Raw genomic sequence first — 23,635 nt, forward strand, 5'->3', positions numbered from 1 at the left:
AGATATGTGCAGATAGGTGCATAGCTCTGAGTTCTCTCCTACTCCAATCAAACAAATGGGGTTCATTAAAATTACATAATTTTCTAAGTTCCATAATTTAGGCACAGGTCAAGCCATCATTTGGGTAATCTTGATTGAGGGTCTACTATATGCTAGTTACTTTTAAGACAATGATTTATTTTAATATTATTAATGTATTTATGTTTTTCAATGGGATCTGTTTTCTTATTTATAGCATTTTTGTTAATAAGGTTGCAAAATTATTTGAAAATTAAAGTGTCCCCAAGAATACTTTTAGTTTCTTTTACTTGCATACCTCCAATGTTGTGATGAAATAAATTTCCAAATATTTACACGGGGATAATGAGGTTTTAAACCCCAGAACAGATGAAATTAAAAACCTGGTCAGCAAATGATAGAAAAGTTTTTATGTTTTATGCAAGATACTTGTGGTATCAAGACAATGAGTTCATAAAAATGATAAATCTCATAAAAATAGTAAACACCATGATGTATTCAAAAATTTACACTAAAAGTTAAAACTTAAAGTAATGGGAATGAAACTGGAGTTGTTTTTACAGTGAAATGAAAATATAAGTGAAATTTTACTAACCCTAATGATTCCCAGGAATTTCAATATTGAGGAAATAACTAATTTACCTGTAAGAAAATTTACAATGTGAAATTTCACTGTTTGTGATCCTCAAGTTATATGTCTTTCACTTGTACCTACATGTGTGCACAGCTCATTCTTAGAATGCAAGTCAGACTGGGTTTAGATAGTCGGTGGAAGATACTCTGATGCTTGTTTTCAGGATTTATCTTTCATTTTATCACTGCTCTGCTGGTTCTGCAGTGATATTGTTCATGCAGGAGCAATTAATATGATTGATGAGTCAAAGGGACACATGTAATGCTTGGATCTGTTTTGATCTTTCTCAACACTTTTTTCTTGTTTTATTTTGAAGTTAGTAACTTAAATTTTTTAATTAAAGTTCAATTCTGGGGCCTGTTGCATGCCTATAATCCAAGTTATGTGGGAGGCAGAGATAGGAGGTTTGCAGTGTGAGGCCAGTAAGGACAAAAGTTATTTAACAAATGATCTGGGCATGGTAGGGCACACTTGGAATCTCAGCTAAGCTGGAGGCAGGGGTAGGAGCATCACACTTTGGGCAAAGATGTGAGTCTACTAAAAAAAGAAAGCAAAAAATGGGGGAACAGGGGGAGTGGGTCAAGTGGTAAGGCACTTGCTTAGCACCTGCAAGGCCCTGAGTCCAAATTCCAGTACCACACACACACACACAAAAAAAGATAAAAAAGACAAAATGGATGTCATGGTGCACACCTATTTACAGCTGTGTGGTAGTAGGAGGATTATAGTTCAAGATGGCCCTGAAAAAAAGGCAGAGTCTACCTGAAAAAAAACCCTGTAAATAGAAAGGTCTGAGGAGGGGTGCTAGTGGTAGGGAACTTATCTAGCAAGTGTGAAGTCCTGAATTCAAACTCCACTATAGCCAAATTTTTTAAATGAAAAATTTAAGTCAGATTTTAAAAAATGAATTGCCCTCCATCCACAAATTGCATATTCGACTCCAAATGCACTTGATGGTGTCTTCTTGTGGAAGCCAAGCAGGATCAGGCCTGGTTAGTGCTTGCAATGGAGATCTTTGCCAAGTCATCTGAGAAGATTGGAAGGCAGGACCTCACTTAGATCAAACTATGCTCCTTGTCATTGTTCTTATATAAATGTTTGAATGTAGTGGAGATAGCCTTTGTTCTTTTATGGAACTACATGTCAAAGGCAAGACAGTGTATGAACAAAAGAGCAACAAACTTTAAAGCAACAGAGGTCAATATGAGAAGGGGATCAGGAACTAGAGAAAAGGTCAGTTAAAGATGAATCAACTTAGAATGTAACACATTTATACATGGAAGCAATGCTAGGAATCTCCTTGTATAGCTATCCTTATCTCAACTAGCAAAAATGCTTCGACTTTCTTGTGATTTTTTATACTCTCTCTTCAGCAAAATTAGAGATAAGGTCGGAACAGATTCTGCCTGAAAGCGAGGAGGGGTGGGAGGGAGAAGGAGGGGCAGAGGTTGAGGGGAGAAATGGCCCAGTGTATGCACATATGAATAAATGAGAAAAAAAAAGGGCAACAAAGGATTAACTGAGTGAGTCCATCACAAAACAGCATACACAATTTGTCTTTTAGTTGATGTACTGTACTATATGTTTGAATGAGATTTTAAAATTTTGTTTAAAATTTGTAAAGATGGTCACAAATGAGACTCAGTATAGAGGCCAAATGGGATATCAATATATAAAAATATAATTCACTCAAAATATTTATTATCTACCCCAATCTAGCTATATTTTATTGATATAGATTTTTAATGTTTACTTAATATTTTTCATGAGATCCAATTATTCTTCAGAGGAAGAGATTGTTGAAGTTGTGGAAGGATGAGTTTTTGAAAGATAGTTCTAAAGTGATTTCACAGTAAAGAAGAATATAAATAATATGTATGGAATGAAGGTGATATACCATATTACCTAGTATGATACATATTCCAGGTTTTTTGAAACAGTTTACATAGATTTGCTTTCAGCTTGGGCACAATGTGTTGTTCTTTTCAAATGACTTGGTAATGCCACCATTTCCAACATGAATAGATGGGCAGAGCTGATGACAAGGGCTCTTTCCAGAAGGACATTTCCACACAAATGACACGGCCACAGAGTCAGCACAGGGCTCATGGAAGAATTTTTCTTCTCTCTTTCTATGAATTATGGAGGACAGTCACAAGAATGTGGGATGGAGGTAACAAAATGCAATCACACAGGAGGACAGCATCACAAGGTAACTAATTAAAAGGATGTGTGACTATGGGAATAATGCTGTTTTTATAAGTGATGCAATACCTTAAACCTGAATGTATGAGATAAGAATGCAGCCAAACTAGATGGAGATGATAGGTGAGACACAAAATCAGATGAAAACATTCTGTGTAAGCAGTTTAGACAAAATGAGTGAACTAATACCCCATTGTCTTTTTCTTTAAAACATTTGGTATAATATATTTTCATGTATTCTGACATGACAAGTGTTAGAGCAATAAAAAGAATTTATGTCCTCTCTTTTAAGATTCCCTAATCGTTGACATTTCAGAACATCTATGAGAATATTTCACTGTGAGTCACACCTTTTTCTCTACTTTTACTATTTCTGCCTCTGACTTATGTCACTATGTGCCACAATCCTATAAATGTCACTGTCCCTCATGTGGTACTGTGGAATGATCACTTTGACATTCCAGTTTGAGAATTTGGCTCTTTCTAACACAACAGAGCTTCTTTCCTGGAGTTTCCTTTGTTTTATGGTCGTCCTGGGTTTGCTGTAAATATTTTCCAACAGTGGCAGAGGCATGGGATCACTTTCTCCCCTTCTCTTCTTTCAGTTGAGAGAATTTGTAGCTTAAGATGCAGAGATGCCTATACATATAGAAAGGCTAAACCAGGAATTGGACAGGGCTTTGTTTAGGATTTCCTCTAAGGAAGTTGCAGCATTTTCTGTTTGGCTCAGAGTCACGTGGACGGAGTAAGATATGTTGGTTTCAAACTGAAAGAGCATAATGAGAAATTGCCTTGAGTAAGGTCTGGTCTAGGTATGAAGGGCGTTATGTTCAGCAATCTGCACATAGGTGCATTGACCTGGACTTAGGGTAATATGCATTAATTTAGTTTAATCTCAAGGAGTTTTGATCAAGCAAAGTGATGTATACAAATAACACTTTCTCACATTTTTCAGAATGATGGGAGGGTTGCATCATGGACAGAATGTGTCTGCTGGAAGCTTTTCACTCTGCAGTGCTGCTGAATGGCATTTTCCCATTATCTGATTTAATACCATTTTACTCAGACCAACAAAATTGCTTTTATTTGATCATGCAGAATCTCTAGATGTATGATGTATTTCTGGAAAAATCTATGTTTAACTAGGAATATACAGAGACTACAGTGAAATGTACATCTGTGTGACAGACAACAATGCAAATAAAGCATTTTTCAAGATAAAATGTATTGAAAAAGAAACAAATTGTTTGCCTCAAAACTGTTAAGTTACAAAGAATAACAAAGGAATAACAAACATTTTTATGAATGGTGAGGTATTAAATGTGACTTTGTCAATGAAATTGAAGCATGCTGAGACTGAAGGATTGAATTTGAAGGTGAAATATTGTAGAACAAAGTTGTCACTGCTTTGAAAGAGAAATATGTTACATATAGAATCATAGTGGGGAAGTATGGGAAGATGACTTCAACTGGTTGAGTGACTACAGAGGTTCCACAGTAGAATCCAAAAGACCAGTACTTTGCATGGGAAGCACTTTATTTTGTGTCTTTAATTATTATTATTTTGTTATCTTACTTTTCATCTCACAATGAGATACGTACTTAGGATTTACAATTGTCTCTATGTAGGCCTACTGGTTCATGAGTGAAGACATTAATGAAGTTACAATTTCCAAATTGCCTATCTGAATTTATCGTGTAAACAATTATCTTTCCTTTGCAATAACCCATACTGATTATTTAATACAGGTAACTGTTTATACATCCCTCTGTTGTTTCAATGCTATTTCTTTTTTCAACTTAAAATCTGTTGTTATTCAGTATTCTTACCTTGTCTAGGTGAGCCTAACCCCGAGATTTATCATAAAACTCTATTCCCTTAAATGTGTAAATTAAATCTGTTGGGTAAATAAATTACTTTGCATATTTGTAATACATGCTGCTGATAAACACTGGTGATGACTTCTTTCATATCAAAGTAGAGGTATGAGGTCTTCCTTAATCTTCTTCCAATTCAAATACTTTTCTGGTAATAGCAAGACCACGTGACCATGGCTAAAAGTACATGCAAAATCTCTGCCCAGTGCTGCACTTGACGGGTGCACATTGACATGAGTCGGTGCTGCTTGCTAGAGAGGTAACTTCTCATTTGTGCAAGGTCTAGACTCTTCTAGGCAAGATTATACTCCATGTTCTTCTTTATAGGAAGTATTCTAAATTTAATTGTTAATATTTTTGTTCCTGCTTACACTTCACAGATCCAGGTATTTGGCAAAAGTTTATTTTGTGAAACAAACACTAGAGACATGAAGTGTTTGAGTGAAACCCAAGATACTGGATATTTTGCTAGCAACTGTGCATCTTTCTTTCCTCTTCCTTAGGAAGTCATGAATCTAATGAAACATAAAGCATAAAACATTATAATTGACCACAGAAAACGAGTAGTGAAAGAAGTGTGTCCCAAGCTGGAGTGGACATAATGGGGCTCAATAATTGGTTGTAGCACTTGAGCAGCATAGGAGGCACCCACCTGTACTGCGTTGACAGAACAGAACCTGAGTGTACCATGGAGGCTGTTTACAGGAAAGGGCAGAAGTCATATGGTAATTAGGTGGGCTAGTACAGGAGTAATGGAAGTGGTAGATGTCTAGAGAAGAGCTTAGGAGCTCTAGTTCGGTTAGATAGTGAGGTGTGTTTATTATGGAGGACTCCAGTGCAAAAAGTTCACCCTGGTGCCGTGGTGGTGCCTGAAACAAATGAGGAAGAAACTTTGCAAATTCTGCATAGATGCCAGAACCTCAGCACGGTGGGTTGGCATTTGTGTGAACAGGATGCAGTACTGGTTGATTTGGTTGTCATATATTGTCTTGTTAGGAATAATATTTGGAGCTCCATTTTTCTCTATTAGAAAAGTGATCAAATAAGTAAATATACATTACAGAAGTATCTGATATTGAATTGGAATTCCAGATATCTGTATAAACACGAGTTTCAATTTATTTTTTATTTTAAAATCCAAATTATATATATTTAACTTGTACAACTTGATAGATGTACATATATGTCATGAAATGATTATTGCTGTAAGCTAATTAACACAACAACTTCACAGCTTATTATTTCTCTTCTTTTTGTGGTGAATAAAATGAAGATCTTCCCTCTCAGCAAACAGTATACAATACATTATTATTAACTGGGGTCACCATGCTCCATATTATATCTGTGGAACTTATTCCTCATGCATCATTGAAACTTCCTGCCTTTTTCACTAATGTTTTCCTATTTCCCACTCCCCTCATCCTCTCTGCTTCTATGAGTTAGGCTATTTTCCTTTTTTTTTATTATTTTATTCACATGTGCATACATTGTTTGGGTTATTTCTTCCTCCTACCCCCTCTTCCACTCTCTCTCCTCTTCCTCCCTCAGTTTCAAGCAGGTCCTGTTCTGCCTTTATCACTAGTTTTGTTGAAGAAAAGAGACAAGCCTAATAAGGAAGACAAAGCGTTTTTGCTAGTTGAGTTGAGGATAGCTATACAGAAATATTCCGAGCATTGCTTTCGTGTACACATGTTATGACCCATGTTGATTCATCTCTAACTGATCTTTACCCTGGTTACTGATCCCCTTCTCATGATAACCTCTGTTGCTTTAAGGTTTCTGTATTATCTTCTCTGGAGTGGGGACATCAAACGCTTTCATGTTTTAGGTTTTCTACCTATTTCTATATCACAGAAATGTACTCTCCCCTTATCATGTGATCCAAGTCCAACCACATTGCTGCATTTGCCCTAGATCTAAAGTCTGCATATGAGGGAGAACATAAGATTTTTGGTCTTCTGAGTTGAGCTGACCTCATGCAGAATAATGTTCTCTAGTTCCATCCATTTACCTGCAAATGATAAGATTTCATTCTTCTTCATGGCTGAGTAAAATTCCATTGTGTATAAATACCACATTTTCTTGATCCATTCATCAGTAGTGGGGCATCTTGGTTATTTCCAGAACTTGGCTATTGTGAATAGTGCTGCAATAAACATGGGTATGCAAGTGCCTCTGGAGTAACTTGTGTTGTATTTCTTTGGGTATATCCCCAGGAGTGGGATTGCTGGATCATATGGAAGGCCTATGTTTAGATTTTTAAGGAGTCTCCAAATTTTTTTAAAGAGTGGTTGTACCAGCTTACATTCCCACCAGCAGTGGATTAGGGTGCCTTTTCCCCCACATCCTTGCCAACACATGTTGTTGGTGGTGTTTTTGGTGATGGCTATTCTAACAGGGGTGATGTGGAATCTTAGTGTGGTTTTGATTTGTATTTCCCTTATGGCTACAGATGGTGAGCATTTTTTTCATGTGTTTTTTGGCCATTTGAATTTCTTCTTTTGAGAAAGTTCTATTAAGTTCAGTTGCCCATTTTTTAATTGGTTCATTCATTTTAGGAGAGTTTAATTTCTTAAGTTCCCTATATATTCTGGTTATCAGTCCCTTGTCTGATATACAGCTGGCAAATATTTTTTCCCACTCTGTGGGTGGTCTCTTAAGTTTAGAGACCATTTCTTTTGTTGTGCAGAAGCTTTTTAATTTTATGAAGTCCAATTTGTCCATCCTTTCTCTTAGTTGCTGGGCTGCTGGGATGTATTGAGGAAGTCCTTGCTTATACCTATTAGTTCCACAGTGTTTCCTGCTCCTTCCTGTAGTAACTTCAGAGTTTCAGCTCTGATATTTAGGTCCTTGATCCATGTTGAGTTGATACTAGTACAGGGTGATAGACATGGATCTAATTTCAGTTTCTTGTAGATTGATAACCACTTTTCCCAGCAGGCTGTCTTTTCTCCATTGTATGTTTTTGGCAACTTTGTCAAAAATGAGGTGGGTATAGTTGTATGGATTCATATCTGGATCTTCTATTCTGTTCCACTGGTCTTCATGTCTGTTTTTATTCCAGTACCATTATGTTTTTATTGCTATTGCTTTGTAATATATTTTGAAGTCAGGTATTGTGATATCTCCAGCATTGCTTTGTTTTTCTGAGTATTGCCTTGACTATTCATGGTCTCTTGTGTTTCCAAATAAACTTTAGATTTTTCAATCTCTGTGATGAAAGTCATTGGGATTTTGATGGGAATTACATTAAACATGTGGATTGCTTTTGGCAGTATAGCCATTTTTACTATGTTGATTCTACTGATCCATGAGCATGGGAGATCTTTCCATCTTCTGTAATCTTCCTCGATCTCTTTCTTCAGGAGTTTGTAATTCTCCTTGTAGAGTTCATTCACATCTTTTGTTAAATTTGATTTTTTTTTGGGGGGGTTCCAAGACAATAAAACTTAAGAATATCAGAAAACACAGAAACAAATAAATGAAATCATAGGAGCCCTAAACAAACACCAAACTGAAACAAAGATCACCATAAGCAGAGAGATAAATGAATTAAGGGCAAAAATTGACAATATTAAAGAAGTAACCCATGATATGGAAAATCTCAAAAAAAAAAAAAAAAGAATGAAACAGAATGCAAAACAAAATGGAAGGCCATTCCAGCAGAATAGAACAAACAGAAGACAGAATCTCAGAACTTGAAAATGAAATGGCAATTAAAGGAAAAACTGAAGAACTATTAGTTAAACAACTCAAGACCTGTGAAAAGAAAATGCAGGAACTCACTGACTCAGTCAAAAGACCAAACCTGAGAATCATGGGCATTGAAGAAGGAGAAGATGTTCAAGCAAAAGGAATGCACAATATATTCAACAAAATAATAACAGAAAATTTCCCAAACCTGGAGAAAACTATGCCCATTCAGGTACAGGAAGCCTCCAGAACACCGAACAGACCTGACCAAAATAGAGCTACCCCACGACATATCATTATTAAAACATCAAATACAGAGACTAGAGAAAGAATATTGAAGACTGTAAGAGACAAAAAACAAATAACATACAAAAGTAAACCCACCAAAATCACAGCAGACTTCTCAACAGAAACATTAAAAGCAAGAAGAGCATGAGGTGAGATCTTCCAAGTAGTGAATGAAAATAACTTCAATCCTAGGATACTTTACCCAGTAAAACTATCATTCAAAATGATTGAACAATAAAAGTCTTCCATAATAAGCAGAAATTAAAAGAATATATGACCACCACTCCACCACTACAAGATTCTCCAAGGAATTCTGCACACAGATAATGAAAGCAAACAAAACCATGAAAGGGCAGGCAATGCCAAACCATAGGAGAAGAAAAGACAAGAAAGTAAAGAGCAACATTGTTTCAGCTACACATAATCAAACTCTTAATCAACAAAGACAGCTACATGACAGGGATCACCATGTACTTATCAATACTAACACTGAATGTTAATGGACTAAATTCCCCATTAAAAGACACCGACTAGCAAACTGGATTAAAAAGGAAGATCCAACAATCTGCTGCCTACAGGAGACCCACCTCACCAGCAGAAATAAGAACTGGCTGAGAGTGAAAGGCTGGAAGAAGATTTACCAAGCCAATGGTCCCCCAAAATAGGCAGGAGTAGCTATACTTATCTTGGACAAAGTAGACTTCAAACCTACATTGATCAAATGAGATAAAGAAAGACACTCCATACTAATAAAAGGGGAAATACACCAAAAGAAGTTAGGCTATTTTAGATTCCACATATACATGAGACTATGGAGTGTTTTCCTTCTTTGTCTGGCTTAATTTACTTTACATGATATCCTGCAGGTAATCCATGTTGTCAAAACTGGGAGGATTTCCTTCTGTTTTTAGGCTATATTTTGTTTTTGTTTGTGAAACATTTACTTTATGCATTCATCCATTGATGGATATTTTGGTTGTTTCAATATCTTGGGTATTTTGAATAATTCCACAATGAATATGGAAGTGCAGATATTTTTAAGATCAAATACTAATTCCTTTAGATAGAAACCCAGAAGTTTAATTGCTGGGTCATAAGTTATTCTATTTATATTGGGAGGGAATCTATATAGCAATTTCTGAAATGGCTGTATCAATTTATTTCCCACCAACTATGTAAATGGGTTCCCTTTTGTCTATAAGCTGTCTAGCACTGGACTTTTGTCTTTTTGATATCAGCCATTCTAACAGATGTGAGGTGATGTCCCATTGTGACTGATTTGCATTTCTGAGATTCTACTAAAGTAGAATTTTATTTGATCCTGTCATCTATTTGTATGTTTTCTTTTGAGAAATATCTACTGCAGTTCTTTATAAATTTGGATTATTAATCCTCTATCTGATATATTTATTTTATTTCTTTGTATAGATTGTCCTTTTACTCATTGATTGTTTTGCTAAAGCGTTTTGGTTGACTATTAGCACAGTTGTCTATTTTCTTCTGTTGCCTGTGTTTTTGAAAATGTATTTCCACTACCAAGTCAGTAATATTTCTCCTATATACTGCTACTGAAGTTTTGTGGTTTTAAGTCTGTTTATGTCTTACATTCATTTGGAATTGACTTTTTTTACTTGATTTTTGTATATAATTTCAGATAAGGGTCAGATTTCATTCTTCTATGTGTGGGTATACAGTTTCTCCAATATTATTTATGTATTCACTTTCACTAACTCATGTATTTGTACATCTTTATGGGGTACATTAGTACACTGTAAATATATACAATGTATAATATTGAATTCAAGGTAATAAGAGCTTTCATATCTTCAATTATTAATTTTTTGTATTGGGAGTTTTGTACTCTTCTTTTTTATACTTTTTGAAACATTACATAGGGTTTTCTTTAAATCAGTTGTCATCCTACACTTCTATAGAAAATAAGAACTAACTCCTCTTCTCTAATGTCTTTGCTGCACCTGACTTAAATTTTTTTCTGTCCTGCCTTCCCCTGGTCATCCATTTCTAGTGACTACTATTCCATTCCACTATTCAAGATCTTTCTCCTTTATTATTTCTTCTTCTCCTTTCTTATTTCCTTCCTTCCTTCCTTCCTTCCTTCCCTTCTTTCTTCTCCTCCACCTCCTCTTCTTTCTTCTCCTCCTCTTCCTCCTCCCCTTCTTCCTCCTTCTATACTCCACCTCTTTTTGGTACTAGGGATTGAATTCATGGTCTTGGCACTTGTTAGGTAAGCACTCACCTCTTAAGCCATACTCTCAGTCCTTTTTTGGAGAGTCTCATGCTTTTGCCCTTGCTGGTCTTGGACTGTGTTCCTTCTATCTCCACTTCTTAAGTAGCTGGAATTACAGGCTGTGCCACCATGCCCACTCCATATCTATTCTTTGTATGCATTACATATATCAGATGTTCATAAATGATTGGAATTATGTCTGGGATTTCCATAATGTTCCATCATTTTATATGTATGGTTTTTATGCCAGTGTCAAACTGTGTTGATTACCACAGCTTTGTAATTTATTTTGAAATGTGGAAGTGTGATTCTTCTAGCTTTGTTGTTTTTTCTCAAGATTGTTTTGAATCTTCAGTGATTTTTGTAGTTTTATTTGAATTTATGGTTGTTTTTTTCAATGCATAAAAATACCATCATTGAAATTTAGGTGGAAATTTCATTAATCTATAGATAATTTTAGTAGTATGAATATTTTAACAATATTTATTCCAACCCACAAACTTAGGATGGTTTTCCATTGTGTCTTCCTTAATTTTTTTCCATCCACTTTTGTAAAGTTTCATTGTATACTATTTTAATTCTTCAGTTAAGTTTATTTCTATGTATTTTATTTTTTGTTGTTGTTATAAATGGGATTGTTTTCTTAATTCTTTTTCACATAGTTTGCTGTTTGTGTATAGACGTGCCACTCTTTTATGTGAGTGTATTGTGTACTGCTACTTTGCTAAATTTGATCATCAAGCTTCATGTACCCTAGGGTGATGTCATCATCTCTACAATTTACTCTTTAATGGAGAATAAAATAGAGCTCTGTAATGTTTTTGCAACTTTTCTATAAGATGGTAATTAGCTTAAAGAAGGTGGAAGTTAAAAATTCAATATGATTGATCAAAATCATAGTGTTATTTGTTTTGTGCCCTTTAGTAAAGCAGTAAGGAACTATGGTAAGTTTTGCTTAGCCTGTTAGTTCAGTTTGTTTACTATTTGCATGGCATTGAATGAATGCTGAGCCCTTTCCTAAGGGCTGGGTCACCTGGCTTACCTTTGGGTCTCCAAATGCCCTCTACTTTCAATCTGTGTGAGGATATCTTAATCTTGCAAGATCATTAAGGCAGCAAGACCCATCTCTAGGAATATTAAATGGGAGAATACTTTTTTGTATTACTGGGAATTAAACTCAGAGTGTCTCTGTCACTTAACTCACACCCCTAGTTCTTTACTTTTTACTTTGTTTTTTAATAGGGTTAACAAGAGTTAACTTTGTTGGGACTGGCCTCGAATTGTGATCCTCCTACCTCTTCTTCCTGAGTAGCTGAGGTTACAAGTATGTGTCAGTAAACCTAGCATGTTTTTTGAGATGGGGTCTTCCAACTTTGCCTGGGCTGGCATCACACTGTGATTCTCTTATTTTTGCCTCCTGAGTAGCTGGGATTATAGATGTGTACCACCATGCCCTGCCTGAGGTCTTTTAGTACATTACAGAAACTGTATGTGCATAACACATATTTATTAATATCACTATCTGAGATATTTTCAAATCATGAACATACATTTTCAATTTTAAATATGCTGGCTCATAAATCTTTTGTGATAATAAAGTAATCTGCCTTCAGGTCATTTATATAAGACACTTTCTATATTTAATTATTTGTAAAGCAGGTTTTTAAAAAGTATCTTTTCATGAAAATAAGACATCTTCTTTAACATCATATACATACACATACTGCATGCTCACAGAATTAATAGAGGAAAAGAAATGTAAGTGAATATAATGTCAGTGAAAGTTTATATAAAAGGAAGCTAAATCCCTTTGGACATGAGACATAGAACAAAACCTTGCACAGTAGTAGGACCAAAATGGACAATTACTAAAGGCAAGCAGAGCAGCAAAGAAGCCAGAAGAAAATGTTCAAATGTTCAATGGGCTGAAACTTATATTCTGGGGAAGCTACTAAGTCATATTTTCATCCAACTGTTAATAAAATAAGTAGAGTTCTAGTAGTCTGGTGTATGAATATAGATTTGTGGCTGAAAAAGTTAATTCCATCAATAATGGATAATTATTTTCTCTACTTTTCAAATTTTTTAAAATGCACATATTTCTAATATTTATGGTGCATCCTTGTTCACTAATTCATAAGGATTATTCTACACATCCAAATAAATATGTATCTTCATTCATATTTACATTTGTTTCATCAATCTGTAACAGTAAATTTGTTTTTCCAGTCATGCAATTCACAATTTACTTATATATTCTTTCACTTATAATAAATTCCTTGTGTCTCTAAAGGTAGAATTTAAGTTTGCTGTGGGATAAACCTACAAATGTCTTCAGAAATTCTTATGTCATAATGAGGCAGAGACTTTTATATAAATTCAGGATTCCAAATTGGACCCATATAATGGAACAAGAAATTCTGATCTGGAAAAAAAGAATATATTACCAGTGTAACCAAGTGAAACCTACAGTGCTGGATTTTTCTGAAGTCACTCCATATTATCCTCTACTTTTTATTTTCTTTCATTTATTTCAGGAAGGGGAAGTTACATTTCTTGGGCTCTTTTCCTAGAAACATTTCAAGATAAGCTATTCAAATGACAAGATTTTGGCCAAATTGAACAAGATTGATTAAAAAGAGGAGAAAGTCCTACTATTGAACAGTAGCAGATGGATCCTATACTATTTTGGAATGTGTCAGCTTTTACATAAAACACAATCTGCTCTCCTGAGGATACCAACGGTTTTTACTCCTTCCTGACTCACTGAGGCACAAGACTAGGTCTGCGCAAGAAGGGAGACATTGTTCAACCTTTTCCCTCAACAATTTCCAGTGGTTTTCTAAGCTATAATTCCATTAATTGAATTTACCCTAAAATGTGCAGAATGTGTTCCTCCATGTCCCATTTGATGTACTTGGTGATATCTTGACATGCATATAATATTTTTTAGGATATGCAATTTATAAAATTATGTGCAAATGAATGTCTACACTTTATGCTGCAAAACCAAAGATTTTAGAACAAGAAATGGCCTCTTAAAAGTGCTTAATTCAATAGTTGGCCATGACAATATTTGTGAGTTAAGTGTAAATAACCTTAATCTCAAAGAAACAAACTCAGAGGGAATTTGTCACTAACAGGCCCCTAAGAAAGGAAATGCTAAAGGGAATTGGTCAGGTGGAAAGAAAACCTTTTCATCTGAGGACACACAATGAGTGAGGAATGAGGACAGAGTGAACATCACAGTAAACACAAGAGAATATTGTGTACATAATCCATCATTACTGATATGGAGTCTATAGCACCTGAAGAACCAACTTGCTTGAAACCATTATTCAGAAGATTAGAAGATTGTGTAATTGCTGTTCATGCACTTTAAGGCTCTAGCTCTGTATGCATGGCAAAGTGCTAATTTATACTAGAATAAAATAAATAAAACTGTAAGTTTTCTTCTCTAGTGAACTCCTACTAGAATGATATAACAAAATATAATTTTCAACACAAGAGAAGGAATATGAAATATTTGATTAACTCAAACAAGTTAAGAAAGCAGAAAAAAGGGAACATCGAATATTAAGACAAGCAAAAACCATACAGTAGAATGTTAGGTTAAAGGACACACATAACATACATACATATAACTATTAAAATTTTCAAAGAAAATAAAGGAGACACACCTCTAATATGTCAAAGGATGTTTGAAAGTCAAACATTAAGCAAAAGAGAATCACTATAGTTATATTAATATCAGACATGGTGGACTTTAAGGCAATAAAAATTGCCAGATGCAAAGAAATAAATTTAGCTATATAGTGGCCAATTCAACAGGAAAAAACAAGCAACTTTTATCCAATATGATGAAAATAACAAAAAAAAATTCTTGCCACATTTATCATGGAATGAAATAAAGCATGCATTTTAATAACTGAGAAAAAGCAAAATGAAAACAAGGATATTAATTAGTAAGTTTCATTAAAGGATGAAAATAGAGAGTCAAACTCCACATCTGAAAACCTATCATTTTCAAGTGCACAAGGAGCAGTTTTAAAACTGATGGCAAGCCAAAAGAAGCAAGCCTGCCAGTGTTACGGAGGATTTAAATAATTTATAACGTGCTCTTTTATCAAATAGAGTTAATTCTAGAAGTCTATAGCAAAAATATAACAAGGAAAGCCCCAAAGATTTCTAATTAAATGACAGTTTTAACTTTAAGAAAATCACAATGATACTAAAACTAAATAGTAATGAAGATATATTATATTAAAATTTATAGCATAGAAACACAGCAATGTTTAAAGGGAAATATAAAATTTTAATTGTGTACATTATAAAAAGAAATGTTATCTTGTAGTGCTGTGGGGCCAGGATAATCTTTTCAATAAATAGTGATGGGTTGGTTAGTTATCATGTAGATAGAAAGAATTTTCCCTCTATGTTATAGCACATAAAAATCATTGCAAAATGAATTTTAAAGAATGAGCTAATGAAATTCAGGAAGACTATCTTATGAGTATCATAAAAAGGTAAGTATGATACATACGAGTCATAAATGCAGAATGTATTCTATTAACTACATAGAGGAAAAAAAACAATTAAAACACAACAAAGGACATTAATATGCATCTCTTACGTGCTACAAAAAATGGACAATAAATGTAACCAATGGTGTTTCTCTCCATTATTTGTCAGAGTAAAGCAAAATGAATACATAATGAGATAACTGAACACCATATGGAACAGTTTAAGTGAATAATCTTATGTTAAAACATTAGTTAATATGTCAGACGGCTAAAACTTTTATACAACACTGCTGGATGTCATAAATTGAGATGATATCGTTGGAAAACCATTTTCTAAGCCTAATTTTAAGACCCAGGAATTCATTTTTGTGTAAATACAGAGTGAAATGTGAGCAGATACTAAAAATATGGACAAGAATGTTTATAGTAACTCTGTTCATAATAACCAAATATTTCCAATCATACATGTTTGAATATAAACCAAATAAATTATAGAGTATACACACAGAAGAATAATGATAGCTACATTGTCCCTTTGGAACATGGTATCCATTAGCCACATGTGGTAAGTTTTACATTTAATTTTTTGATTAATATTTGCATGACACAATGTTTTGATGACCTTATATTAAACCTACCTAGTAATTTTGCAGAGACTTATCTAAAGACGGCATTTTGTTAAATCATGTGTTTTGTTCTGCTCTCCTTATCTCTGTTCCTTAATTGGTACATTTACACCATTTATAATGAGGTAATTATTGATAATTGAATTTCAATGTGCATTTTATTACCTGTTTTCTGTGTCTTTTTTACTGTTTCTTTGATTCTTGGTATAAATTTTTTCCACATTCATACAAAATTTGGAAATGGTAATTACAAAAGAACACTAGAGAAATATCTAATACTTTTGAAGAAAAACAGAATAAAATTGTTTTACTATGTTAATGAAACTATCACACATGATCTATCAAAATATCAGACAAAAGGTTTTCTCATTATTCTTATAGAAGATATATTAAAAATGAATATAAAATTCAAATACTCAACATATTATCAGGAAAAATGTATTTATTTCTCAAAGAGCTCTTCACACTACAATGTCTACATTCTTATTTCCTACTGAGAAGTATTCAAATATAATGAAAATCAAATGACAAATATCATCAAATGGAATAGTTCCCAGTGGTGGAAATGTACGCTTAGTGGAAAAAAATTAGAAGTGAACTAAAATAGAGCTATGCATAAGCACAGAAATACATGTCAATCTAAAAGGACGTAGTCAGGAAGAGGTTAAGAACAGTGACCCCAAATCAGAATCATGGGAAATGAGGCTTCCACTGTGGAAAGTATTATTAAGTAATTAAGGTAACCATTTGTAGAATAGCTGGTGAGATAAAGATTTAGTAGGATGAAGGTGTTGATATGTAACATTGGCCATCAGTTTACGTAAATGCACACATTTCCATTGGTTTGCCTAGGAGGATTAGAGAGGCATGTACAACACTATCTTTAGTGACTTTAGTCATGATTGCTAGCAGAAATGATGAAAGATCAATGAAGTGCAGCAATATTCATAAATAAGTCTATAAATCAAAACACATTTTAAATTATATTCAAGTAAGATGAAATATAACAAATTTGAATGCTCCATGCAAAGCTGCCCACACTTCTTATGTCAGCTAAGACTGGGGTGGAAACTGTTTGAAGAGACAATGCCTCCATGTTAAGAGTCTCCACACCTTTTTTTGGTGGCACTGTACTTCAAACTCAAGTCCTCACACTTGTTAGGCAGATGCTCTACCACTGGAGCCATATTCCCAGCCCTATTTTGTTTTAGTTGTTTTTCAGACAGGGTCTTGTGTTTCTGACTTTGGCTTGCTTCAGATGATGATCTTCCTACCTACGCCTCCTGGGTTTCCTGGATAATACACATGTGTCACAATGCTTGTCTTGTTGGATGAGAGGAGGTCTTCCTAACTTTTTCCCTGGTCTGGCCTTGAACCATAATGTTCCTGAATACCACTCGCAAGTTTCTGGGATTACAAGTGTGTCCCACTACACCTAGCCCTGGGAAGAGTCTTTAAAACAGAGCCAGAAGCAGCCAATCATAGGTGGAAGAGTGCAATCATCAGAACTGCCCCAGAAATTCCTCATTGGAATCCATAGGACCAGAATCTTCCACAGGAAAAAAAAAAAAAAGAATGAAGCAGCTGTATCCATTCATACTACAGCCACAGTCTAGGCCACCATAGCCATAACCCTGTGCACCATGGCAACTTCTGTATTGTCTATTATAGAAGCCCAGGAGTGGACTGAGCTGAGGAACAGGGAAATAATGACTGATGGAAACCATCTTCCTAGGACCTTATTAACACTTTCAGTAGTGGACAGAAGAAACCCAGAGAGGCATTTATCACAAATACCACACAAATTTCACCAGAATACATTTAGCATCTCTTGATTCAGAAAGTGAAATGAAGTCTTCATTTTTTTTGCTACTCTGTCAGGGTTCCTGCAGTAATATCATATAGCTTTAAAAATGAACAAACATGTGAATAAGTGAATAATAAAAAAGTTAGAGTCTTAATTTTAAAAGGAAGCATTTTCTCAACAAAAGAAAATGAACGACTTAATTGAAAATAAGCCAAAGATGAGAAGAAACATTTCATCAAAGAAGATGTACAGATGGTAATAAGCATACAAAAGATGTTAAACATTGTATCTCATTAAGGGTTGCAAGTTAAAACAAAGACATCCTTATTAGAATGGATAATACCCAAAACACTAAAAAGACCCAAGGTAGTCAAAAATGTGTTGCAACAGAAATTCTCATTTGTTGTTGGTGGGAATATAAAAGGGTACAGCCACTTTGGAGAACAGTGTGTCAGTTTGTTTCAAAACTGAAAGTACTTTTACTTTGCTACCAGCAAAGTAAAAATAAACCCAAAGGAGTTCGGAAAAATCATGTCCACACCAAAACCTTCATGTGAATGTTTACAGAGCTATATATAGAATTGCCAAAAGTTTGAACCAATCCAGATGTCCTCTAGTAGGTTTTTGAATAAATGAACCTTGGTAAATCGAGATGATGGAATATTAATGAGAAGACATGGAGGAAAACTAAATGTATATTGATTACTAAAGTCGATCTGAAAGGGTGCACATCAGATTTCTAACTATGTAACATTTGAAAGTGGCAAATCTATAGAGACAATAAAATGACCCTTAGCTACCAAGGGTTCAGGTCAGATAGAAAGATGAATATGTTCATCAGGGGCGATTTTTAGGACAGTGAAACTTTCTAAATATTACTTTAATAAAGGATGCAAGATATTACACACTTGTCAAAAACCATAGAATGTAAAACACAATGTAAGCCACGAACTTCTGCTAATAATAATGTATTGATATTGCCTCATCAACTGGAACAAGTGCTGTGGTCTCAAGGAGAAAATACTTCTTTACTCAAGTGTTGAATTCACAGGTTGCACAATACAAGCATCCCAGAGGCCTTGGGTCATGCAGTTTCCATTCATATCCAGCCACTTGGTGTAACTTTTTCTGCTTTCTTAAACCAGAGATTTAACTTTCCAATTTTTGAACTTGTTACAAATGGAGTCATGCAAATAGGATCTTTGCATCTGGGTTCTTTTGCTTCACATTTTACTTTTGAGATTCATAAAATTTCATTTTTCTTAATAATTAACTACTGTATAAAATTTCAATGTATAAATATACTGCAATTATTTATCCATTCTACTCTTGACATTCCTGTGTGTGTCTGGTTTTGGACAATTATAATTGTGTTGCAATGAAAGATCTTTTGCATTTCTTTTGGTATTCTTATGCATGCATCTAAGACATTTTTGATATCAAAACTTTGCATTAATAAAGAACCTTTGGTGTCATATAGCTTCAGCATTTATGGATTCTATGTGTGTTTCTGGGTCACATTTGTATTTGGCCAGCGTAATCTGGATGGAGGTCAAATGACAGATAGGTTTTGAGCCTTCTCCACTAGTTTCTTAATTTCCTTTGGCAGCTCTCAGCAAGGCATCTTCTCCCAATGAAAAGGCAAGAGTGTTATAGAGAAAACTCAGATACACATGCTCAGCCTCCATTCAAGGCATGTCTACTAACATTCCACTAGTCAATGGAAATGACATGACAAAGACCAAAGGCAAGGGACTAAGAAATACACTCTGTCCACAGTAAGGTCTGAACACATGGCATTGCTGGCCACACTCAAATGGAAAAGAGAAATAGTCTCCTTTCCTGAATGTGAGCAAGGAAGAATTAATTCTGTTGTATACTATTCTAACCCAGGGATTTACAAACTCTTGCTCACCATTTGTTTTAGTAAACCAAATCTTACTGTAAAATATCCATCTCCATTCATTTAGGGATGGTCTATGGCTGCTTTCCCACTGCATGTCAGATGTTAGTTGAGACACAAACCAGAAGACCTGAAAAATGCAAAATATTGACTATCCAGCTCTTTATAGAATATGTGACTTTCCCTGACTCAAAAACAAGCATGCTGGCTAGGTGTACACCTCGAGCTAGAATTGCTGGGATATTGAAGAGACTACCAGCTTCCTAAAGTTTGGCATTTTACCTCCAGTTGTTCTACTATTCACTAAACCTGTGTATTCTCTGACCTCTGCAGCTTCATTGACTTTCACTTTGTTGCAATATGTTACTCTTATTCCTTTCTTAATAAACTTACAACCTTAGAGCTAGCTATTTTTGTACAAAAATTTTCATGTTATGCTAGTCATGTATTTGATTCTCTATATATTAAAGACTCAAAAGAAACTATCACTATTTCCGTACAATTAATATTTCTTTATAATTTCAACTAATTTCTTTTGTGAATGATAATGTTTTGTCTGGATCCTTTTCCTTCTGCCTGAAAAATGGAATTATTTTTATAATTCATACTCTGAAATAAATTTTCTGTTTGTTGTCCAGAAACATTTTATTTTATTTCTTTTTAATTTTTATTTATATGTTTTATTAACACATTTGTTTTATAATATAATCTGGACATTTCAACTGTGAAATTCTAAATTGATAGCTACTTGTAATTCATTCTTAAAATACAACATTTTTCTTCTGTTTTCTTTATTTCTGTTGAGTTTTCTGTCAGCTTTGTTGTTACTCTGAGACAATCTGTTTTCTGTAGGTCCTTAAAATTTTTGGCTTTGCATTTAATTTTTAGATACTGAGTTATGCCTGCTTGCATATTTCTCCCTCTTGGCAGTACATCATGTTAAGAATATGTGGGTTGGTATCATCTTAGAGTTTTAAAAATTATAGCCTGCTCTTTTTTCTTCCAAACTGGCTTATGTTCATTCTTTCCTCCTCTCATGAACTGCAATTGCCCCTCTCTTTTACCGTTGTATGAGACATTGGTATTCTACATTCCAATTTTTCTAGTTTTGCATCAATAGAATTGTTTTTATAAGCCTCTGTTAAAGTTTAAGAGGGAATGGGAGGGAGAGGGAGGGGGTGGAGTGGGTGGTAAGGGAGGGGGTGGAGTGGGTGGTAAGGGAGGGGGTGGGGGCAGGGAGGAGAAATGACCCAAGCCTTGTATGCACATATGAATAATAAAACAATAAAAAAAAGTGAAGAGAAAAAAAAAAAGAAATGAGGTCCCTTAAAAAAAAAAGAAAAATTCAGGTTTTTGGAAGCTTTATTTACTAAATTCTTAAGTACATTATCCATTTGCTTTTTTTAAGAGCCAGAATTCAAACTTTATTTTTTTGATACAATTCCCTAATTTTAGTACATATTTTGTAAGTTTCTTGTATTTGTTAATCACAAGTATTTTAAAATTTTTATATGCAAATTTCAATATGTGACTTATCTTTTGGTTAGCAATTATTATCTGTTGCTTAGTTTACATGCTTTCATAGGGTTCCCAAGATTAACATTTTGTATTAAAATTGTGAGGATTCAGATAAACTTTGTATTTCACCATCATTGCTCCTAAGTTATTTAGAAAAGATCTGATTTTAAAACTAGGTTCCTACCTCTTTTGGAGTCTGGGGGAAACTCCTTTGTCTTACAGTTAAGGATGCCTTTTCTTAGCAGGTTATTAACTTTAGTGTGATATGGACAAATGTTTTTATCTAATTTTTAAATAGTTCTATTTAGTCTCTTAAGAAAATAAGCCCTGTGACTTCAGAACTTGTAAAATATCTCGAGGAGAAAACTGGCTCAGTGTTAGGCTCAGCATTCTCCTAGAACATTCCTAAAAGATTTGGGTCCTATTGTGTCTCCAATTTTTGTATAGTGTCCTGAAAAAAATCACCCCAAATTCTGTTGCTTACTATTGCCTTCATCCTCTTCTTGTCTGGCTTCTAGAATGAAGAACCACACAAATCTCACCTCACTTTTCTGTAATTTCACCATCTTCAAGATATTGTTCCCTTTCTTATTTTTTCCATTAATATTTCATTGCTTTATGTTTTGTCAGCTTGAGTTTCCCAAGTCAAACATAACTACTTCAAAGGCAGAAACAATTTGAGTCTGGAGAAAACTAGTTTGTATTGTCATATGTATGTGAAATATACTAGACTTATGAGTAAAAAGAAAATATTATAATTTTAATTTGATACTGTAACAATATTTTATGGTTTTGATAAATTCATCTTGCTGTGCATAATACATGTATTTTTTCTAAATAATTAGAATGAAAAGATTATTTTGAAGTGCTATTTGACTGTCATATTGGTAGGACAGAATGTTGTTTATTAGTGTTGACATTCTCAATATGATAAAGCCCATAGTCATTGGGAAGAATATTTTTAAAAATTGAGAAACATTTCATAGCAGCAACGCTCTAGTCAATGTCATTCAACCACTGGTTTTGAAAAAGATACAAATCATCCAAACAGACAAAATTTTAAATATTCTCATGTGAAATATAGCCATCATTGTAGAAAGTAGCCATTTTGAAAGTTTACACGAGGAGCCTTAGTAAAGAGAAATGGTAGGTGAGTTTAAAATACACATATAATACAGTTTAACAGATTTTATGTGATGTTTAGAAAGAAATATTTTTATCCCATTGATTTTTAGAACCCTAATGACTACAAAAGATCTCTGGCACTCTGTCTGTCTTTCCCTCTCCCACTTTCATAAACAACCTACACAGGTGACTTGTGCACACACACACACACACACACAAAATGGATAGAGATAATTTAGAACTTTAATAATGCAGTAAATGCAGTCAAATGTAGTTTATTTAATAACACATATCTTTTTACATAGAAATTAAGAGTCAACTATGATCAAATTTTACCTATAATTGCAATTGAAAATGGTGAGTCAAAATGGGCATGCTGAATTAATTTCATTCCTTAGTTCAGTATATAGCTGGTATTTCTGAAGACATTTAAAAGTTTCCCTTGTGAAGGAATATGGAGGTACTTTTAGTGAAATAGTTATAGTCAATAGGCTAAGCCACTGTGGAAATTCCTCAGTAGAAGCCACAGGACCAGTATCTTCCACAGCACAGTGGGCGATAGCAGCCATAACCATAGCCACCATAGCCACAGCCAAAGCCACGGCCACAGCCATAGCCACAGCCATAGCCACCATAGCCACAGCCTAGGCCACCATAGCCATAGCCCAGGCCACCATAGTAGTTGCCATAGTAGCACATGGTGTAGGGAGTGGAGTGTTCAGTTGAGGACCAGGAGGTGAGTCTCTTGAGTCTGGATGTCACTGTGTGCCAAGTGCCTTTTATACACCCTCGGTGATGTGGAAAACCACAGGCATTACAGCATCAAGCATCTCACTAACCTGCCTCAGACAACATCATGAATACCTTCATTTATTGGAAAAACAAGGCTCTCATAACTGAGATAATTTTGTTCCTATGTCAGGATTCCATAATCAATTTATGGGTCTTTAAAATGAAACCCTTCTTCTGTTTTCAAGACTCTGGGTCATTCTATATTTAGTTTATTCAGTATATGTGACCTTATTACTTGGTATGATGTTTTAAGACAGGTATCCTATTTCTGTTTTTTCTTTTTGTGTTTCATTTCTCCATAGGGAGAAGGTTTTTGTGAAATAAGTCTTATCTGGAGAAACATGTTTCCTTATTCTCATGGAGAATAAGGTAGTTGT

At 34.5% G+C, this 23,635-nt stretch overlaps 1 protein-coding gene across 1 annotated transcript; it reads right to left on the bottom strand.

The window, feature by feature from the left end:
• Positions 1 to 22,700: 22,700 nt before the first annotated feature.
• Positions 22,701 to 23,231, bottom strand: LOC109676245 (keratin-associated protein 20-2-like). Its single transcript, XM_020152715.2, has one exon. The coding sequence runs from the start codon at positions 23,163 to 23,165 to the stop codon at positions 22,980 to 22,982; it is 186 nt and encodes a 61-aa protein (XP_020008304.1). The 5' UTR covers positions 23,166 to 23,231; the 3' UTR covers positions 22,701 to 22,979.
• Between the last annotated feature and the right edge of the window lie 404 nt (positions 23,232 to 23,635).

Source organism: Castor canadensis, chromosome 5 (assembly GCF_047511655.1).
Source record: "Castor canadensis chromosome 5, mCasCan1.hap1v2, whole genome shotgun sequence".
NCBI lineage: Eukaryota > Metazoa > Chordata > Mammalia > Rodentia > Castoridae > Castor > Castor canadensis.

What these genes read in the sequence shown, in the direction of transcription:
- LOC109676245 (XM_020152715.2), bottom strand. Translation starts at nt 23,165, where the DNA reads ATGTGCTACTATGGCAACTACTATGGTGGCCTGGGCTATGGCTATGGT.